We start from the raw sequence: 18,338 nt of genomic DNA, 5'->3' as shown, positions 1-18,338 counted from the left end.
GCTAATTTAAAAGCAACTATACAAGGAAAGGAAACTTTATGTACCATGTAGAGAAGTAGTTGTTCTGCACAGTTACTTGATTTTTCTTCCACCTTGGAAATAAAGTAGCAATTAGGATGGGGAAAAGAAATCAGCCAGTTCTTCAGTTGGGACTGTGATTACACAATGCTCTCATTGAAGGCAGAGCAATTCTGCCAATAAAGACTCAAGCCACAGGCAATGCGGGAAATCCATGAATGGGTCTCCTAATGTGTTAAAAATTGGTTTAAATTTCCCGTGATGGTATTTAACCCTTTTGCCTATGCCATTTTCCAGAACAAGAACACTTTCCCAAGCTGCTATTAGTCATCTAGCAGAAAATATTTAGGTATTTCTATCTTAACTATGTCCCTTTCCAGTAGAAAACAGTGGGGCAGCCCTGCTTACCCGCCTTCTAAATACCAAATGTCACTGCTGGTTTCTGAGAGGGAGAGGAGTGATGCATGGGGAGCTCAGCACAGTGCAGGTGTGGTGGCAGGAGTGCCAGGATGGCTCTGCTGCTGCAACAGCACCACACCGAGCTTCCTGCACCTTCCCCTTTCAGGAATGGGAAGAGACACTAGTTCCTGTCAATTCAGTGTTCAGAAAGCAGGTCTATGCCACTCCGCCAACCACGACTGCCCCCAGCAGGGCTAACAGCAGCTTCAAAGGGTGAGCTTTAGATCAAGAAAATGCTGCAGGAAGAAAAGGTTAAACATACATCCCCTTCAGTGCTGTGACGGCAACAAAATTTAAAGCAGTTACGAGAGAAGGAGGATTTTTGTTGTAGTTATTTTAAGGACACACACACTCATGGATCTCCTAACTCAGATATGGTTTGGCCGAGTGACAAAGCTTTGCACAATGAGCTGCCACTGAGCTGCCCTGAGAACTTTCTTAAAGGAAGTTATATACATTTATAATAAATACATAAGAAATGCATATTGTAGGATGATGATCTAATGAGTTAAACCATTTTTTACTTTAGGTTGCAAATAAAAAAAATTAAAGACCCTTGTGATATTTGTTTCTTGACAATGTGGTACAGTGGTAATTGTGTCTGTTGCACCATGTCCCAAACCCTGCTCAAGTCATTAAGCTCACTAGGTGACTATGAGTCATTTATGTCTCAGTCGAACCTACCTCACAGAATTGTTGTAGAAATAAAAGGGGTTAATCCCATGTATGCTGCCATATGTTTCTTGGAGGGATCAGACTGATAATCTGTCTGTCCAAAGGCAACAGGGAACTTTGGAGTATTCCACATGGTTCCAAGCTTATGGAGATGCACATGTGGTCATGTGCTGTTGCACACATGCTGTTGCAGCTTCCATGCCACTAACATATGTATACTGAGCCCAAGTCATTGTTTCATTTGCTTCTACAAAATCTCAGTGTAAATTTTGACTGATTAGGCAGATTAAGATCAGGACCTAAAATCATTAACTCAATGTTACTGTTTAGTAAGGTGAACTCTGCAGAGATCTGTGCTGCACTTTATATAATAGATAAAATAAAGCAGAGGCAGAACTGTATACGAAACTATTTTTCCCTGCTTTAGTCTAGATTTTATCCTACATCTGTCTTTTTCATTCATTCATTTCCTCTGTTTACCCTTTTGCCTCTTTATTTCCCAACAGACATTCATGGCCTTTTCAGTGAGTAACATGAGCTTACTTAATATGAAATGCTTTTTTCTAGTTTATTCATTAAATGTAGCTTACCTCCTCTATTTAGTATAAGTAGATAATTTTAAAAAATAATCCATTATTCAAAAATTGAAACCAGATTCTCACTGTGAGTATGCCAACTGGTAGACTTAATAGTGGTCTGAGATTTCAGAATGATTACTGTATTTTTCGCCCTATAGGGCACACTGGCCCATAGGACGCACCTCATTTTTTTTTGGGGGGGGGGGGAATGAATTTAAAAAAAAATTCACCCCAGCCCCCAGAGCAGGCTACTATCAGCAAGCCTTGCGCGCCCAGCGGCAACTCCCGCCGGGCGCGCAAGGCTTGCCAACACCTGCGCGAAGCACGGGGCGTCCTGCGGAGGGCGCCCCATGCTCCGCACTGCAGGCTGCCGCCCACAAGCCTTGCGAGCCCGCGGGAACTCCCGCCTGGCGCCCAAGGCTTGTGGATAGCTTCCTGAAGCCTGGAGAGCGAGAGCGGTCGGTGCACACCGACGCCTCTCGCTCTCCAGGCTTCAGCAAAAGCCTGCATTCGCCCCATAGGATGCACACACATTTCCCCTTCATTTTTGGAGGGGGAAAAGTGCGTCCTATAGGGCGAAAAATACGGTAGGTATGGTTCTATAAATAGTTCCCACTATGTATTATACATGCATCTGTAAGAGTGCATATAACACCTGTTCTGAAGGAGCCACACTGATTGCATAATAGCTTCCAAGTCCAATTCAAGGTGTTCACATTAGTGCTTATGGATTTAAAAAACTTGGGTCCCAAGTATCTGAAAGAGTGCCTCTTTCTCTATAGGGAATTAAGATCAGTGGAGGAGTCACTTCTGGTAATTCCACCAAGCCCACAGAGGTTTGTGTGTGTGACTTGTGAAAGAGCCTTCTTGGTGATGAAGCAAAATAATGGAGAACTCCCCACAGAGCTACATCCATTTCCATTAGATGCTGAAGATGCCCTACTTTATCCCCTGGCCTTTGAAAATTGAAAAATTGGTTTTGTTGTCCTCCTTGTAATGTGTTGTATTGGAGTATTCTTTTGGGGTCATGGGTGGCATTGTTGTTGCTTATTGTTTCATTGCATTGTGTTTTTATAGGCTGTAACCCTCCCTGATGAAAGGCAGGTAAACGAATACAAATAATAATAATATTGATAAACTGAGCTAAAATACCTTCCCAATCATTGGCACAAAGACCGAAGATAAACCCAGTCTAACCATCCTTGCCAGGAATAGGAGGAAAGCATTTTTATTTTCTTTTGCATAAACTATTGTTCACTACTGCTCTTTAAAGTAGAAATGATTGCTTGATGAATGCAGGAAGATAAGTCTGCTTTTATCTTGCACATCCATTAAAACATGCTATTCCACATTCAGAAGACTGATCTGCAACACACTTCAAGACATTTTAAAGGTACTTTGGGTGGGAATAATTGGCTGCAGTTGCCTTAGGAACAAGCACTCAATGGCTAGCACAGACAGAAAGGCAGCCAGAACATATAAACTGCTGAGGGATATAGACCTGGAAATTCTAGTACACATACATTTATTCATAATATTTTCCCTTTGGTGGCAGTGTGTTAAAGAGGAATATTCTAATAGCACAATCATATGCATGTTTACCAAGAAAAGTAAGCTCTGCTGTGTTCAGCAGGGCTAACTCCAGGGTATGTGTGCCAAGGTTTGTATCCTCCTAAGTTACTTTTGAATTTTGAAAAGAGACCATAAAAAATAGAGTATCAGAAATCAGAGAGGCATGCCCATTGAAGTATTCAGCTTACTGAATTTCCATTATTTAGAGACTTCCATATCACTTTAAGTTTTATTTCTTTATTAAATTTATCTGTCCCTTGCCACCTAACATGTCTCCAAGCAATTTACAATGAAGAATATATACATAAATACATTATAAAATAGAACAGAAAAAACAAACCCTACCCCTAACAGCAATAACAATGCTGGCGGCACATCAGCAAAAAAACAAAACTATACTTTCACCCACCAACCAGCAGAGAAAAATAAAAACTCAAACACCAGCTTCCTGCTGCAGGTCCCAGAAGGCTGCCACATCAACCCAGCTTTTTTCTGTTTGGTTTCATTTGTTTGTCTTTAAAGTTGATCCTGGCATTCTATTATTCACTAAAGAACTTGTGATTTTAAGCTGGATTTAGAATGGGGCATCATGCACAGCTAAAGCCCTCAAGAGCAGGTTTTTAATTTTTATTTATTTTTGAAAAATCATTTGTATATATGCACTCTGAAGAAGAAACAACTTCCCTTTGCACCTTTAAAAGAATTTGTTACAATGTGCTCTAGGATCCACACTAAATGAATATTCCACTAATGAAAGTCATATTAAGGAAATAGTGCAGTGTTTCTCAAACAATAGACCGGGATGCACCAGTGGACCTGTGGAACTTTCAGGTGGGTCTCAGTGCCACTGTCTGCCCAGAAAGAGTTAAAAGCCCCCTTCCATTCTGCTGATTGCCTCCTTTAAACAAGGCACATTTTGAAAAAAACAAAAAAAAAATCATGGTAAGAAAAGTTTCTTATAGAGCTGGAAAAGGTGTGGAAAATGACAACCAACATGCTCAAGGGGCTGGAATAACTCCACTATGAGAAAGGTCACAACATTTGGTAATATATAAGGGGGTTTTGGGGGGAAGGGAAGGACAGGAATATATAAAATTATACATGGCTTGGGAAATTTAATATAGTACTCAGGATCATCCAATGAAACTGAGGGTGGCAGATTCATGACAGACAAAAAAAGGGAGAACTTCATTGCACAATGCATACCTACAGAATTAGCTAACACAAGATATAGCAATGGCATAGACTCAGTAAAGGTGGCTTTAAAATGGGTTTCAACTAATTATGGTGATTAAGACTGTCAATGGCTAACTAATAATCATAGCTATGTACAACCTCTAGTATTAGATGTGAATGCTGAACTCTCGTGTTGTGAACACAAGATTTTTTTGGTGTGACTTAACCTTCATTGACGTCTCCTTTTGTTAAAAATCATTTTTTAAAAAACTGATTACTTTTTTAAAAATTTAAAATAATCCACATACAACAAAACAAGCAGAGATCCTGCAATCCATCAGCAATAAGAATAATGGCGTGCAGGTGCCCTTTTAATACTTTTGCAGCAGACTATGGACAATAAATCAGCTTTACATTAATACATAACAGAGTTATACCAGCGAGTATCTCCAGAATGAATTATCTGCAGAGTACTGTCTATTTCTAGAAACACTGGGTGGAATTCTGTGTTGCATCATGATGAATGCTCCAGCTGCACAAGCATCCAGATCCACCGAAACCCCTCTCTCCTTCCCCCATGTGCTATTCTCCTGACCTTCCTCCCAGCCAATTGGGGACATAGGGGCACATGTGTGTGGGGGGGGGGAGCTTCATTGCGTAACTGGAAGTCTTTGCTTGGGGCTTGGGGGAGATTTAGGGATAAAAGGAGGAACAAACCTGCCCTGTATTTTTCTCTGATTCCTCCACCATCACCTATTTTGTGGTGAAGGCTGATCTGGCTGGTAGCTGCCAAGCTTATGTCACAGAATGCCCCTTCGAAAGACACTGGGTCATCTTTCTGGGACATAAATATGTCAGCTGCCAGCCAGGGCTGCTGAGAGGAGCAACAGCAAATTTCACAAATATTTCATTTTGCTTATTTTCATGAAAGCTCTGTGTTTCTGCCAGCAGGAGATTTTCTCTGAACACAAATAGTAGCTCCAAAGCTTTGTCAGGACCATGGTAACAGAGAAAAGGAGGTTGACACGCTGCAATGTCAGAAATTAATAGCCCGCCTCTAGAAGCTGCTTGCATATTAAACTCAAATATATGTTTAATGCCACATCTTGTTTGGCCCTCTGACAAACCATCACTGCACTTCATGCCCCATCCTATGATCTGTTCCTGTGTTAGTCCAGCTGCTTATAGATTTGGGTCACTAGATTCGCTACAGCAATTTGTCACAACGCTTTTAGTAAAAAAGAAACAAAGAAAAGTTAAGTGTTCAACCATATACTATTAAGAGAACAAGTTAGACTCCCACCCTCCAAAAAGGGCAAAGTTCTAGTATCACTTAGTGGACTCAGTTTTATGTGTAAAAAGCACTGAGCACATTTACTTTCCCCTTTTTTAACAGTAAGCACGTCTGAGGCCATTATAATAAGCAAAACAAAATAATAAACAAAAAGAGTATCATCTAAAACTATCATTATTTTACATACTGTATTTGTTACAAGGCAGAAAGAGAGGTGTTTATTGAGCTGAGGCAAATTACAGTAATTATGCCAATAAGTCGCCAAAGCATCCCATTGCTACAACAGTTCATTATTCGCAAAATCATTCCAGAATCATAACAATACAGTTAGCTTGTTCATTGCTACTACCAAGAGTGCTTTTTTCAATCACTGAGTTTTGATACAGACCATTAGATTTCCAGTGTTTTGCATTAACAGCATTTTTGGCAAGTAACTTTAAAAAATCCAACAAGACTCCTATGCCTGCACACACCAGAATCTCCCAAGCAATTAAACAAAACCATTAAGCAATCATATATTGATTTGTTTGTTTTTGTGTTGCTGTTTTTAGTGTAAAGTGCTTTGAGTTTGTGGGGAACTTGTTTAAACATGTTTTAATAAACTTATTTCCGATTACTAACCTAACACTCTTCTCCAAAGTAATCAACTGATTGACCTGATCAGAAATTTCAAAAGGCCATAGAAATAATGTAATTCTTTAGTGGTTTTAATTCACCACAAGGGTAATTTTGATGGGACTAAAGAGCTTATACAGCTCTTGGTACACTGATGGGCTGCCACTAGCTCAATCAAGTTCCCTTTCCCGCTTTCTCATCCTGAGATTGCACCCTCAATCCAAAACAAAACAAAGCTGAATTAAATTATATTAGTTTAAAAAAGGGGGGGAAGAGAATTGTAGAAACAGCACATCAACATTTTCTCTAGGACACATTAAACAAGGCATGCACCACTAAACAAACATTTGAGGCTCTGTCCTACATTATTTCACAATTCTCTTGTTGAGGGTGAAAAGTGAAGAAGTTTTTAACAATTCAGTGAATCCCGTCTCATGGGAAATTTGAAGGTGATGCAAGGAAAGCATATATATTAAGGGTAGCAATATGAACAACAGGAATTCAGAAATGATGGGGATCAAGATGCCTCTTTTGCATATTTGCATATTACAATAGAGCTTGCATATCCTTGATCATTTATACCTGTTGCTTTATGGATACAATATTTTTTAACCTTCAGTACATACTCTATCTACCCTGTTGACTTATAGCTGCTATGAGATATTATGGTGCAATCAAATGTAGGTGGACAAATCACAACTGGATAAATACTTGAAATCCATTCTGACAGTAAACTAAACTCCAGTAAAGGCCCTGGGCTAATAGCGAGGTCTTTAACTGAAACAGAAAACCCAACCAAATCAGCACTATTCATTCCTCAGAAGGGAGCGAATTCCAAACTTGGGGTGCCACTACTGAGCTGGAATCAGGACTGCAGTAATACAAAATGACTAACACTGCAACCCTACTCCTCTCTACTTAGAGGTCCCACCAGGGGTGGAGGAAGGGGAGTGCGGTGGGGGCAAATCACCCAAGGTGTCTTTGCTGAGGGGGGCGACATCTGGTGTCGTCTATCCCAAGCCGTCGGAGTATGGGGGGGGGGAGCTGCGCCGCTTTGCTGGTGGCATTCCCCCCTTTCCCCTTCATTTTGACAGCTAGGGGGGAGGCTTGGGAGTTGCTTGTGAGTGGTGCACCAAATGTCCACCATTGGCGGCTCGCTCCATCCCCAGCTGCAGGGCACGCGCACCACTCTGTGCACCTGAGTAGCTATCCTGCACCTGAGAGGGCACCCTCCATGCCCTGGCCCCCTCGGGAGCACGCCCGCCCTGGGCAGCGCGGGCATATGCTCCGCCACTGAGTCCCACCCACACTGTTTCATGAGGACTCCTTCTTACTGTTAAGGAGCCTAAATAAGCCACTGAGTTAGTTTATAAGGAAAATGAATAGTTTGGGAATGATTATCTGTTTTGCAGTTCCTAGTCTTAGAAAATGAATTGGCTTTGAGCACTGCTCCATTTGCAACAGACTATGTGACAGCCACACAAAACTAAACTTTTATACTGTGGTACCTTCGGTTATGAACTTAATCCGTTCTGGAGGTCCGTTTGTAACCGGAAACTGCTTATAACATGAGGCACGGTTTCGCTAATGGTGCCGACGGAGCGCGACTTCTGCTTGCATCCCGGGGCAAAGTTCGCAACAAGAGGCATCTACTTCTGGGTTAGTGGACCACGTAACCCGAAGCATTTGTAAGGGGGACGGTACTTAACACGAGGTACCAGCCCTGAGTGCTCACTGGAAGGACAGATCCTGAAGCTGAGGCTCCAATACTTTGGCCACCTCATGAGAAGAGAAGACTCCCTGGAAAAGACCCTGATGTTGGGAAAGATGGAGGGCACAAAGAGAAGGGGACGACAGAGGACGAGATGGTTGGATAGTGTTCTCGAAGCTACCAGCATGAGTTTGACTAAACTGCGGGAGGCAGTGGAAGACAGAAGTGTCTGGCGTGCTCTGGTCCATGGGGTCACAAAGAGTCGGACACAACTAAATGACTAAACAACAACAACAATATGCAGAATTCAATGCACACTGTAAAAACTTTTTCATAAAGAAATTTCTAATTGCCTTCAAAGTTTTAACGTGCAATCATATTATGAGGCTTCATGCCATTTTCATGTTTACCTGCTTAGATAGCAATCAGATTAATGTTCTACTACATGCAAAATAGTGGGCACAGTGCATGCCAGGAATGTGACAAAAGTAGTTAAGGAACACAAACTGAACCATGCATTGTTCTGTGCTTATTAAATACTATTAGTTTAATACCTCTATCTTTATTGTGGTCAAAGACCAGACAGGTGGGATCCTAAGAAGTATGATAGAACATGCCAATTCCTTTATAAAACTTGTCTGAATTTATTCCATTTTTTACAAAAATTACCTTCCTTCCATGTATATTACACTAAGCCAGTGGTTTCTTAGAGAAAATTTGCATTCTTTGAGTTATAGTCTGAGCGACCACTAGCATGATAAAACATTTTTCAAACCCCGCAGAAGACTGACCAGTTTTGGAAGCAGATAGCTCAGACCCATATAAACAACAATCACATATGTTGCCACTTATTTATGCCCAACTCACAAACTGAATTCATTACAGCCCAAGCCAAATGTAGAAAAACCAACAACTGGTACCAGTTCATCCAACCCCCAACAACTCAAAACAGACAAGTTAGTGGTCACTTGCAGAACTGCACCACAATGCCAGCTGTTCCCAATCCTGTTCCTTCCTCTGTGCTCCCCTCCTCTGCATTCCACTGTATATTCTCTGTACATTATAGCTGTGTAATCACAGAAAAGTGAACATTGCTCTTCCCACAGCTAATTTCTGCATAGTAATTCTGATGGTTGTGGTTAAGTGCAGGTGATTCTTTGTTTTTCTCAGAACACACAGCACTTTTCAGGTGTAATATGCAAAACATATCTCAACAATATGATAAAACATTTGCATAGATTTGAATTCAAAGCTATGTGAATTCAAAAGCATTGCTACCTCTTCTTTAGTCATAACTTCTGCCAAATTAAACAGATTCCAAGAAACAGATGCCATTAAAATATTGCTGTGGAGAATTAACATTGCACATTAAGCTTTGGTTACAATTAGCACTCAAAGACAAATTTCAAATCCCAGAAAGCAGGTTATAATTGAGCTACGGATGTGATCTTTCTTACTTCAGCAAGTCTACCCACAGTTGCTCAACATGAAGTCAATTGGACTATTAGTCATCATGTCAGAAAGGAGCATTAACAACTAGCTCAGAAGCTGGCCCTCCCATAAGGTCCAATCTGGCAGAAACACCAATAAAGATATTTCTCTTAATGGGCAATAGGGCCATTCATGAGACAAGGTACCACTCATTTTAAGACTGAAAGAACAAAGCCTGCAAGGCAGTAATTATTGCAGAGGTACAAGTAGCAAGCCAGTTTTTGCCAACAAAGCAAACAACACTTTATCCAAGCAGTTATAAGTTCTTATGTATCTTTCAGCAACATTTTTAATAAACTGTAACTCTTTATGAACAATTATAAAATCCTGCACAGCACACTTTCAACACCTCCTCCTTCACGATAATGAGTCTCTGTCAGATAAACAAAACCAATATATCAGGTGCATCAAGCTACAGCTACACATCAAGGCACTCTGTAAAAACAACCACTCACAATCCTTTAGAATATCCCTCACTTCCAGTGCAAAATTCTGAAACTGAGAATGATATCAGGATAAAATAGATTTCATTTGTAAACAATTGATCCCCCTTTTACTATATTTTTATTAAGTTTCAAAACAGCCTGGATAGATCGGTTGGTTGCAGCATACTGCTGTTAACACCAAGGTTGCAGGTTTCATCCCTCAGGGGCCCTTCCAACTCTACAATTCTATCTGTTCTAACATACAAAATAGACAATTTCAATCAAAACCAAAACGTTGTTTGTAAATAGAGAGCTACAAAACTCAACACCGCCCCAAAACTGGCCTGTGGGAAAGTTTGTTGATGCAAATCAAGTCCAGATCATGCTGCTTTATGTAATAGATCTTAAACAATTTTTATGTTCTTATTTTTCATTTTTAGGTTAAGCCATGAGACAACCAAATGAGATGCCACCCTGAACATGCTCAGTCACAGTTAGGATGCCTGGTAGTGGGTGTATGCCCCTACAGGTAGGGGACAAACATATTTCAGCAATACTGGTGAAAATAATAAAGTTCAACCAAACCATTACAAAACTGCCTTTCTTCATTTGTCCCTATACCACTTTTACCTTCTGAGTTTCTTTAGAAGTGTCATTTGCCACACTCTTTGTTCCCACAATGTAGCATATAGGTTAGTACGATCCTTCCAGGGCCTGGCAATGATGAAGCTATCAAAAGATGGTTAATTGGGTGTTTCTGAAGCAAATTCCAATCCAATGAAATCCAATGACATCCAAGCCAATGAAAATTCATATAACTTTTGTCCCAAATATAACAGTCTAGCCATAGTGTGGTTTATTCACTGAGTTCAAATCCCTTCTTTTGGATTCTAGTTGTTTATAAATTCCTTGAGATCCAGTTAATCTGTACCTATTTAGCAAATAACCCATATCTGTTTCTAAATGCTTAGTCTTCTTCCTCACATTCCTCTTAAAGCCAGCGCCTTCTTTCAGACACTGTGTAACACCAGCTTCCCATAAAAAAACCTCATCTACCTCATCTCTTTAAAATAATGTTTGGAGCATCCTTTAACTTTTTTTTTTTTTGTAAACTGATTAGTTATTGAAGTGGGGTTAAAGGGCCATGGAGTTGAGATACTGATATTTTACACACCCTGCTGGAGGCAGCAGGTACATGGGCATAGTTCCCAACATTCTGAGATTTTCTCCAGGGAGCACTTGAAGGATCATGATGGGATGCTTGTCATGGGAGGTGTCTTTCAGAGGCCTCAGTAGCCTGCAGTCTTCTTCCTTTTTTGAGAACCATGCAAAACAAATGACCACATCTCAGGGGAGTGAGTACTCTCTTGGCTTAGGAGCTCTTGCACAATAGGCACAAATTGCACAGAAAATTCAACCTCTGAAAGGAGCATTTTGAAACAACCCACTAAAAATTCCTCAAGACTTTCATTCTGTTGTTGTTGTTTAGTCGTTTAGTCGTGTCCGACTCTTTGTGACCCCATGGACCAGAGCACGCCAGGCACTTCTGTCTTCCACTGCCTCCTGCAGTTTGGTCAAACTCATGCTGGTAGCTTCGAGAACACTGTCCAACCATCTCATCCTCTGTCGTCCCCTTCTCCTTGGGCCCTCCATCTTTCCCAACATCAGGGTCTTTTCCAGGGAGTCTTCTCTTCTCATGAGGTGGCCAAAGTATTGGAGCCTCAGCTTCACGATCTGTCCTTCCAGTGAGCACTCAGGGCTGATTTCCTTCAGAATGGATAGGTTTGATCTTCTTGTAGTCCATGGGACTCTCAAGAGTCTCCTCCAGCACCATAATTCATAATTCTGGAGATTAGCAACTCCCTATTAGATTGTTTTTAAAAAGCATCAATTCTTCGGCGAGCAGCCTTCTTTATGGTCCAGCTCTCACTTCCATACATCACTAGTGGGAAAACCATAGCTTTAACTATACAGACCTTTGTTGGCAAGGTGATGTCTCTACTTTCATTCTACAACATCTCAAAAAGTGAAAATTAACCCGGCAAGGGAAGCCTCTTTTGAAGATCACAGTCAACTGGCAGATTTATTCAGGGCACAGATTTTATATGTCTTCTGAGGCCAAGGTGAGTCCCTTTAATTATGGCTCGAAGAAAAATCAGTAAGTGTCATTGCAATGGTCAAGATCCAGACTACCAAAAGCAATTTGGGCACTGACTTTGAGGGCTAGAGATCAGATGAGTCAGGAATACTACCCACAAAAACACCAGATTTGGGAACTGAAGCTCAAGCTGAGTCCGGCAACCATTGGAATCTGACACTTTGAACCTAAAACCATGGGTAGGCAAACTAGGGGCCGTATCTGGCCCAATCGCTTTCTAAATCTGGCCTGCGGATGGTCTGGGAATCAGCATATTTTTACATGAGTAGAATGTGTCCTTTTATTTAAAATGCATCTGGGTCATTTGTGGGGCATAGAAATTCATTCAGCAATGCATCCCCCCCCAAAAAAAAATATAGTCCAGCCCCCCACAAGGTCTGAGGGATGGTGGATCGGCACCCTGCTGAAAAAGTTTGCTGACCCCTGCCTAAATCCCTTCAGCCAGGATGCCCAGACACTATAGTCCAGGATCCAGGAACCATCACAGAACCAGCATCCCTGCTCCTCACTCACACACAAATGGCCTTGTGTGCCATCTGTTCGCCACCACAGGCAATGTGCTTGGCAACAGAGACACAACAAAATGTCAGGTTCCAGGCCAGAGATTTGCTCCTTAAAGGATCTCCATTTTCCAGTAAGGGGGCAGAGCCTGGTGAGGTGGTAGTCAAGCTGAAAAACTACATGAGCTCAGCAACTAGTCCTTCTGAGAAGTTGTCTCCACCTGAGTTTCTTCCCTGAGGCCTGTCCAAGGTACTGAAAGACTTGTTTCTGACTACTTTTGTTTTCTGACCTATGGCTTTCAAGTGGGTACAAACTCCTTGCTGGTCAGTCCCCTGCTCTAAACTCATTCTAGCTAGCTTCAGACTCTCCTATGGACTCATCTTTGCCAGGAGTGTCCAGCAATTACACAGATTTTATCTGTTTCCATTGCCCTACTCCCTCAAATAAGTGAAGTGGTGCATTAGCAAGAGGTCAGCCCCACAGGATGCATTATAGTGGTCCATTCATATTACAAATAGTGTGTAAGATATTGGGCAGGTCCCTGTACATCAGGAAAGGGCGCAGTAAAAATGATAGGTAGAAGCAGTAACCAAGAATTCTTAGAATCCAAACTAAGAAAGGGTTGAAAAGATCCCCTATAATGTACAACTACTCAATTAAAAGAAGGCAAATCCCATCACTGGGTTTTTTCTCTCTCCAAAGACCCCCAACTGTCATCACTTCTGCCTCATCTGCATTCAGTTGCAACCTATACATCCTCATCTAGTCCATTGCAGTTGCCAGACACTGGCTCACGGGAGAGCTTTAGCTCCTGGATCTTGATAGAAAAACAGAGCTGGGTATCATCAGCATGTTAATGACATCCAACTCCAAAACATTAAACAGTTTCAGCCACTGACTCCATGCAGATATCAAAACAGAAACTTGCGACACTCCACAAGCCATTTTCCAAGGGATTGAGTGGTTATTAAATTTGAATAAAGCCCTGTTTCCATATTTCAGAGCTGACAGGATGGGCTCTTGAACAACCAAGCTGCACCATTATTGAATGCAGAAATCCAGACTTACCTCCTGGTAACATGGCGTCTTCTGAACCAACATGTTTGGAGAAAGGAAAATGAGAAGATTGAATATGTTTCCTCCTGGACAACTCAGGAGGCATGTTATTGTGATGTCACCATGCAAATGCAGAAAATTCATAACATGGAATTTGGCACCCCTTACAGATGATTCGTAAAATGGAGCGGGAGAGGGAACCTTCCTGTCTTTTTGTACGATAAACACACAAAATGGGCACACTGTAACAATCATCAGTGCCCTGACATATTAGAGAAATATTTTGTCAGACTTTGGAAATATGAAAACATGAATCATGATCAGTGTAGTGTAATACATTGTATTGATTATTGTACACATTTATAGCACAATCCAATACAACTCTTCTCAGAAGTCCCATTAAATTCAATGGGGAATACCTCCTCGTAAGTGGGAATAGGACTGCAATCTGGTAGGAACATCAGCATTAACTAGTGGCGGTGGTTGTTAAAAGAATCCTATAATAATTTGTTATTATAATAATAATAATTTATTATTTATTCCCCGCCCATCTGGCTGGGTTTCCCCAGCGACTGTTCAATATATTCTTTATTATATTCTTACAAGTACAGATTTAACCCCATCCATCACGAGTAAGCCTAATCACTTTATTACATTAATGGTATTAAGAAATAAAGAACTATACCTTAGCACCAAAATTAACATACTGTATTGGCCTGAATATAAGCCTCACTTTTTTCTCAAATTCCGACCGTGAAATGTTAAAGTGTGGCATATATTCGTGACATTACGGTATGCAGCCAGGAGCACAGGACAAACAGCGCCAGGAGTGCAGCAAAGCGGTGCCCGCCCCACACATAGTCCCCCATCCTCTCTCCCAAGGTCAGGAAGGGAGAGAGCGAGGAAGGGGAATGGCCACTGGCAATGCAGTGTGGCTCCCTTCCCCCCCCCTCCAGCGCCCAGTATGCAGCCAGGAGCAGTGAGGAGTGGAGTGGCTTATACTCCAGATTTTTTTATCCCCCCCTCCAATTTTAAAGGTGTGGCTTATATTCAAGCCAATACAGTAAATAGCATTATGGCTGCATCCTAACCATGTCTATTCAGGAGTAACTTCAATGGTGTTTACTCCCAGGTAAGTGAGGTTAGGATTCTGGCATGGAAGTCCACTTTGCTTTGATTAATACTGCTACATGCCACCCCAATCTCAGAGCAATGAAAGATTCCAGGGGTCCAGGCACCTACCCAGGGTCTGTGTTTCCTTTTGGAAATGAGGCACAGCGGAGACTGTGGTGTATTTATGATATATGGTTTATTTACACATATATACCACCTGAGCCTACAACTGAGGGGTTCACAGCATTAACACACCAAAAAGGTCTTGTATTTCTCATGGTTACAGCCTTGGATCCAAACAGAAATCAGCCATGGCTCTCTGACCCTCTGCTCTAGCCTTTCCCTCCTAGGTTACATCACCACCAATTGCAATCCTAAACTCTCCACTCTGCTTTGTCTCTACTAATTATCTCAGAGCTCAGGGAGGGGGAGAGTCTGACACAGACTCTTCACGTTGTTACTAGCCCATTTCCTTTGCTCTCCTTTAATGGCCCGTCTCTCCTAAGGAAGCTGGCCTGACTTATATTTTAATCATTGCTTGATTCATGGTTTTAGGGAAGTCTAGCACCCCAAACTCATACAATATGTGCAAATCTCTTTTGAAGTTGAAAGCAAGTCATTAAATCATCCAGCTGTATGACATTTTCCTGATCAATTCCTTGTATTGAAGACAAAAGCTTCTTTCACCATTTAATCTAACAATTTTTATTCGTAAAGAAGCCCTTTATGCCACAGTGACCTTTCATAAAATTCATATTTGATCCAAGCTTGAGCACTAAGCTGAAATCCTTTCCTAAATCTGAAGAATTATATGTTTTATATAATAATCACCACAGTGCCCCCCCCCAAGACAACCGGAAAGTTCAGTTGATCTGCATTTTAACTCCTCATGTCCCCACATCCTTTTGAAACGACACACACAGAAAGAGGGCAAGTTGACCCCCACCCACCCATCTGTTATCAGTCTTGCTATACTGACACAAAAATATAAAATGCATGGCATATACACACACGCGCAATGGGTCAGCGCATCTGGCTGTTAACCGAAAGGTTGGTGGTTCGAGCCCACCCAAGGACGGCTGTGGGCAGGATTCCTGCATTGCAGGGAGTTGAAATAGACAACCCTGGGGGTCCCTTCCAACTCTACAATTCTATTATTCTAAGACAGCTGTGGAAAAGAAGGAGCAATAAACTAGCCAAATAACAAAGGCCATCTCTTATCTACTTTGATAATACAAGATACAAAAACCCATTGATTCCTAGAAGAGAAATCAAGGGGTTAATTCCAGAGTACAACCTGAATCCTCCCCAGGCAGTTTGAGAAGGTTCCCTGTGACAGAAAGTTGAGGACTGTGTGTGTGTGTGTGTGTAATATAGAGAGAATGGTGACTGCTGCTGTGAAGGAGGCAGGGATAAACAAGGGACTTACTTTTGTAGCTGGCAGCCCAGGGCTGGTAGCCGTAGTAGCCAGTAATCCGTAGAATCCTTTCCTCAATGGAGGTGAGCCCCACGGTCGCACTAGTGAGGTCTTCCACAGATCGGGACCATTTCAAATCCTCTTTGATCGCCTCGTCCACCACTAGGTATTTCAGCTGCCGGAGTTGAGGGCTGATGTCTGACAGCCTCCTGGGGCTGACGTCTGGAGATCTCCTCATGCCACTAGAGGCAGAGACAAGAGAGGTGGGTGAGGAGAAGGTAAGGCAAAGGCAAATGTAATAAATGCAAACCCTCTCAGGAACAAGGGTGTTAAGAAGGCAACAAAGAGGAATAGAGGCAGCTGCCTTAGAATCCCAGAATTGTAGAGTTGGAAGGGACCCCCAAGGGTCATCTAGTCCAACCCCCTGCAATGCCTTATGTCAAGCCCCACCACCAGTCCACCTAGCTCAGTATTGCCTACACGGACTGGCAGCGACTCTCCAAGGTTTCAAGCAGGCGTCCTTGCTACCCCTACCTGGAGATGATAGGGATTAAACCCGGGACCTTCTGCATGCCAAGGCTGCGGTCCTTCCCCGCTGAGGGCGCTGGGCACAAAGCGCAAACCTCCCCTTAGCCGAGTTCCACTACCATTTCGCCCAGTACAACGATTTGTAGAGAGGGGTTTTTCCCCCCTCAGCAAACGTGGTCTACTTTGGTCTTCTGTCAATAGGCGCCGAGCCCCTCCTGCTGCGAGCCCGCCCGGACGGAGCCCAGCGCGACGCCGCTCTCCGCGCACCCCGAGGGGCTCGAAGCTGCCGCGAGGGAGCGCGCCTTCCTCCTCCGCTCCCCGCCGAGCTGGCCAGGAAAGGCTCCGGGCGAACTTTCCACCTTTCCGCGCCAAAACCACCACCTCCCTTCTCCACACAAACACGCCGCTTGCTCCGCTTCTCCGACCCAGCGAGGAGCAGAAAAGAAGAGCGCGGCCGCGAGAAAGTGAGCAGCAAGCAGCAGGAGAGGCTGAAAACTTTGCTCCCGGGGTCCCTCGTCCTCCCTCCCCGGGTCGGCGCCAAGGCGCGGCGGCGGCCCCCCGGGAGAAGGGGAATGGCTGCGTGAGGGAACCTTTGCTGCGCGCGACGCCCAGCCCCCCTCGCCCCCCACTCACATGGCGACGGTCTTGCCCCTGGCCGTGCCGTTGGGGAACTCCCGAATCCCCATAGGGAAGAGCAGCGGGGGAGTGGGGGCTCCCAGGCTTCAAGGAAGGTGCAGCCGCCCCGGGCTGGCGGGCTGGAGAGACGGGGCGGCGGCCCCCGCGCGGGTCGCCAAGGCGGGAAGAGGAAGGAGGACGGAGCCGGAGCTAGCGCTTGCCGCCGCCGCCGCCGCCGCGCAGGCACGGAGTTTGGAGCGGCCGGCGAAGAGCTGCTGCTGCTGCCGCCGCCGCCGCCGCCGCATGAGAGTCCGCCTGCCTGAGTCCCCAGCGCGGGCGAGGCGTCGGCTCCCGGCTGCAACCTGCTGTCCGTGTCTATTGCTGCTGCTGCTGCTGCTACCGCTGCTGCTCGCCGCCGCCGCCGCCACCTCTCCAGCAGTGAATCGAAGGAGGAGAGCAAGGCTCGTCGTCGCCCCCCTCGCAGGCAAGCGCCGCTCTCGCTCGCCTCTTCTCGGGGGGAAATGCCGCGCGCCCCTCAGGGGGAGCCCGCTCGCCCTTCTCCTCCCGCTTTCCCTCCGCGCGGTGAATGGGGCGCGGCGGCCGACAGGGGGAGCCCGTGCGCAGTTCGTGGGGAGGGGGAGGGAGCGAGGCCGCCATAGAGAGCGGCGCCCCTCCTCCTGGCTTAGGAAGAAAGGCAGCGGCTGGGAGGCAGGCGCCCTTTCTGCGAAGGCTCGAAACACACTTCTCAGATTAGTTTCTATTTGATCTCAGCGTGGAGCGGGTTGTATATTCTTGAAGAGAGAAAGGGGGTTTTATGCGTTTATTTCCAAAGGGGTTGGAGAATTAGATCGCGCAGCAATAGCAGTCAGTCCTTACATTTGTTATTGGTGATGAGGATGATTTTGGAAGGAAAAAAAAAGGGGGGGGGGGAGGAAG

At 43.9% G+C, this 18,338-nt stretch overlaps 1 protein-coding gene across 2 annotated transcripts in view; it reads right to left on the bottom strand.

The window, feature by feature from the left end:
• Positions 1-17,591, bottom strand: part of SLC35F3 (solute carrier family 35 member F3) — an 87,661-nt gene extending 70,070 nt beyond the window's left edge. The window contains exons 1-3 of one of the 2 annotated variants that reach the window (XM_081855861.1): positions 17,421-17,591; positions 16,272-16,501; positions 13,742-13,762 (exon numbers count right to left, since the gene is read on the bottom strand). In XM_081855861.1, coding sequence (XP_081711987.1) covers positions 13,742-13,762; positions 16,272-16,501; positions 17,421-17,473 — 304 coding nt within the window. In that variant the 5' untranslated portion in view covers positions 17,474-17,591. The remainder of the gene's footprint in view (positions 1-13,741; positions 13,763-16,271; positions 16,502-17,420) is intronic. The other variant, XM_081855862.1, reaches the window with a different exon arrangement.
• Between the last annotated feature and the right edge of the window lie 747 nt (positions 17,592-18,338).

This window comes from Podarcis erhardii (assembly GCF_964252035.2).
Source record: "Podarcis erhardii genome assembly, chromosome: 3".
Classification (NCBI taxonomy): Eukaryota; Metazoa; Chordata; class Lepidosauria; order Squamata; family Lacertidae; genus Podarcis; species Podarcis erhardii.
The sequence above is the reverse complement of the archived record's forward strand: the minus strand, read 5'-3'. Positions and strand labels throughout refer to the sequence as shown.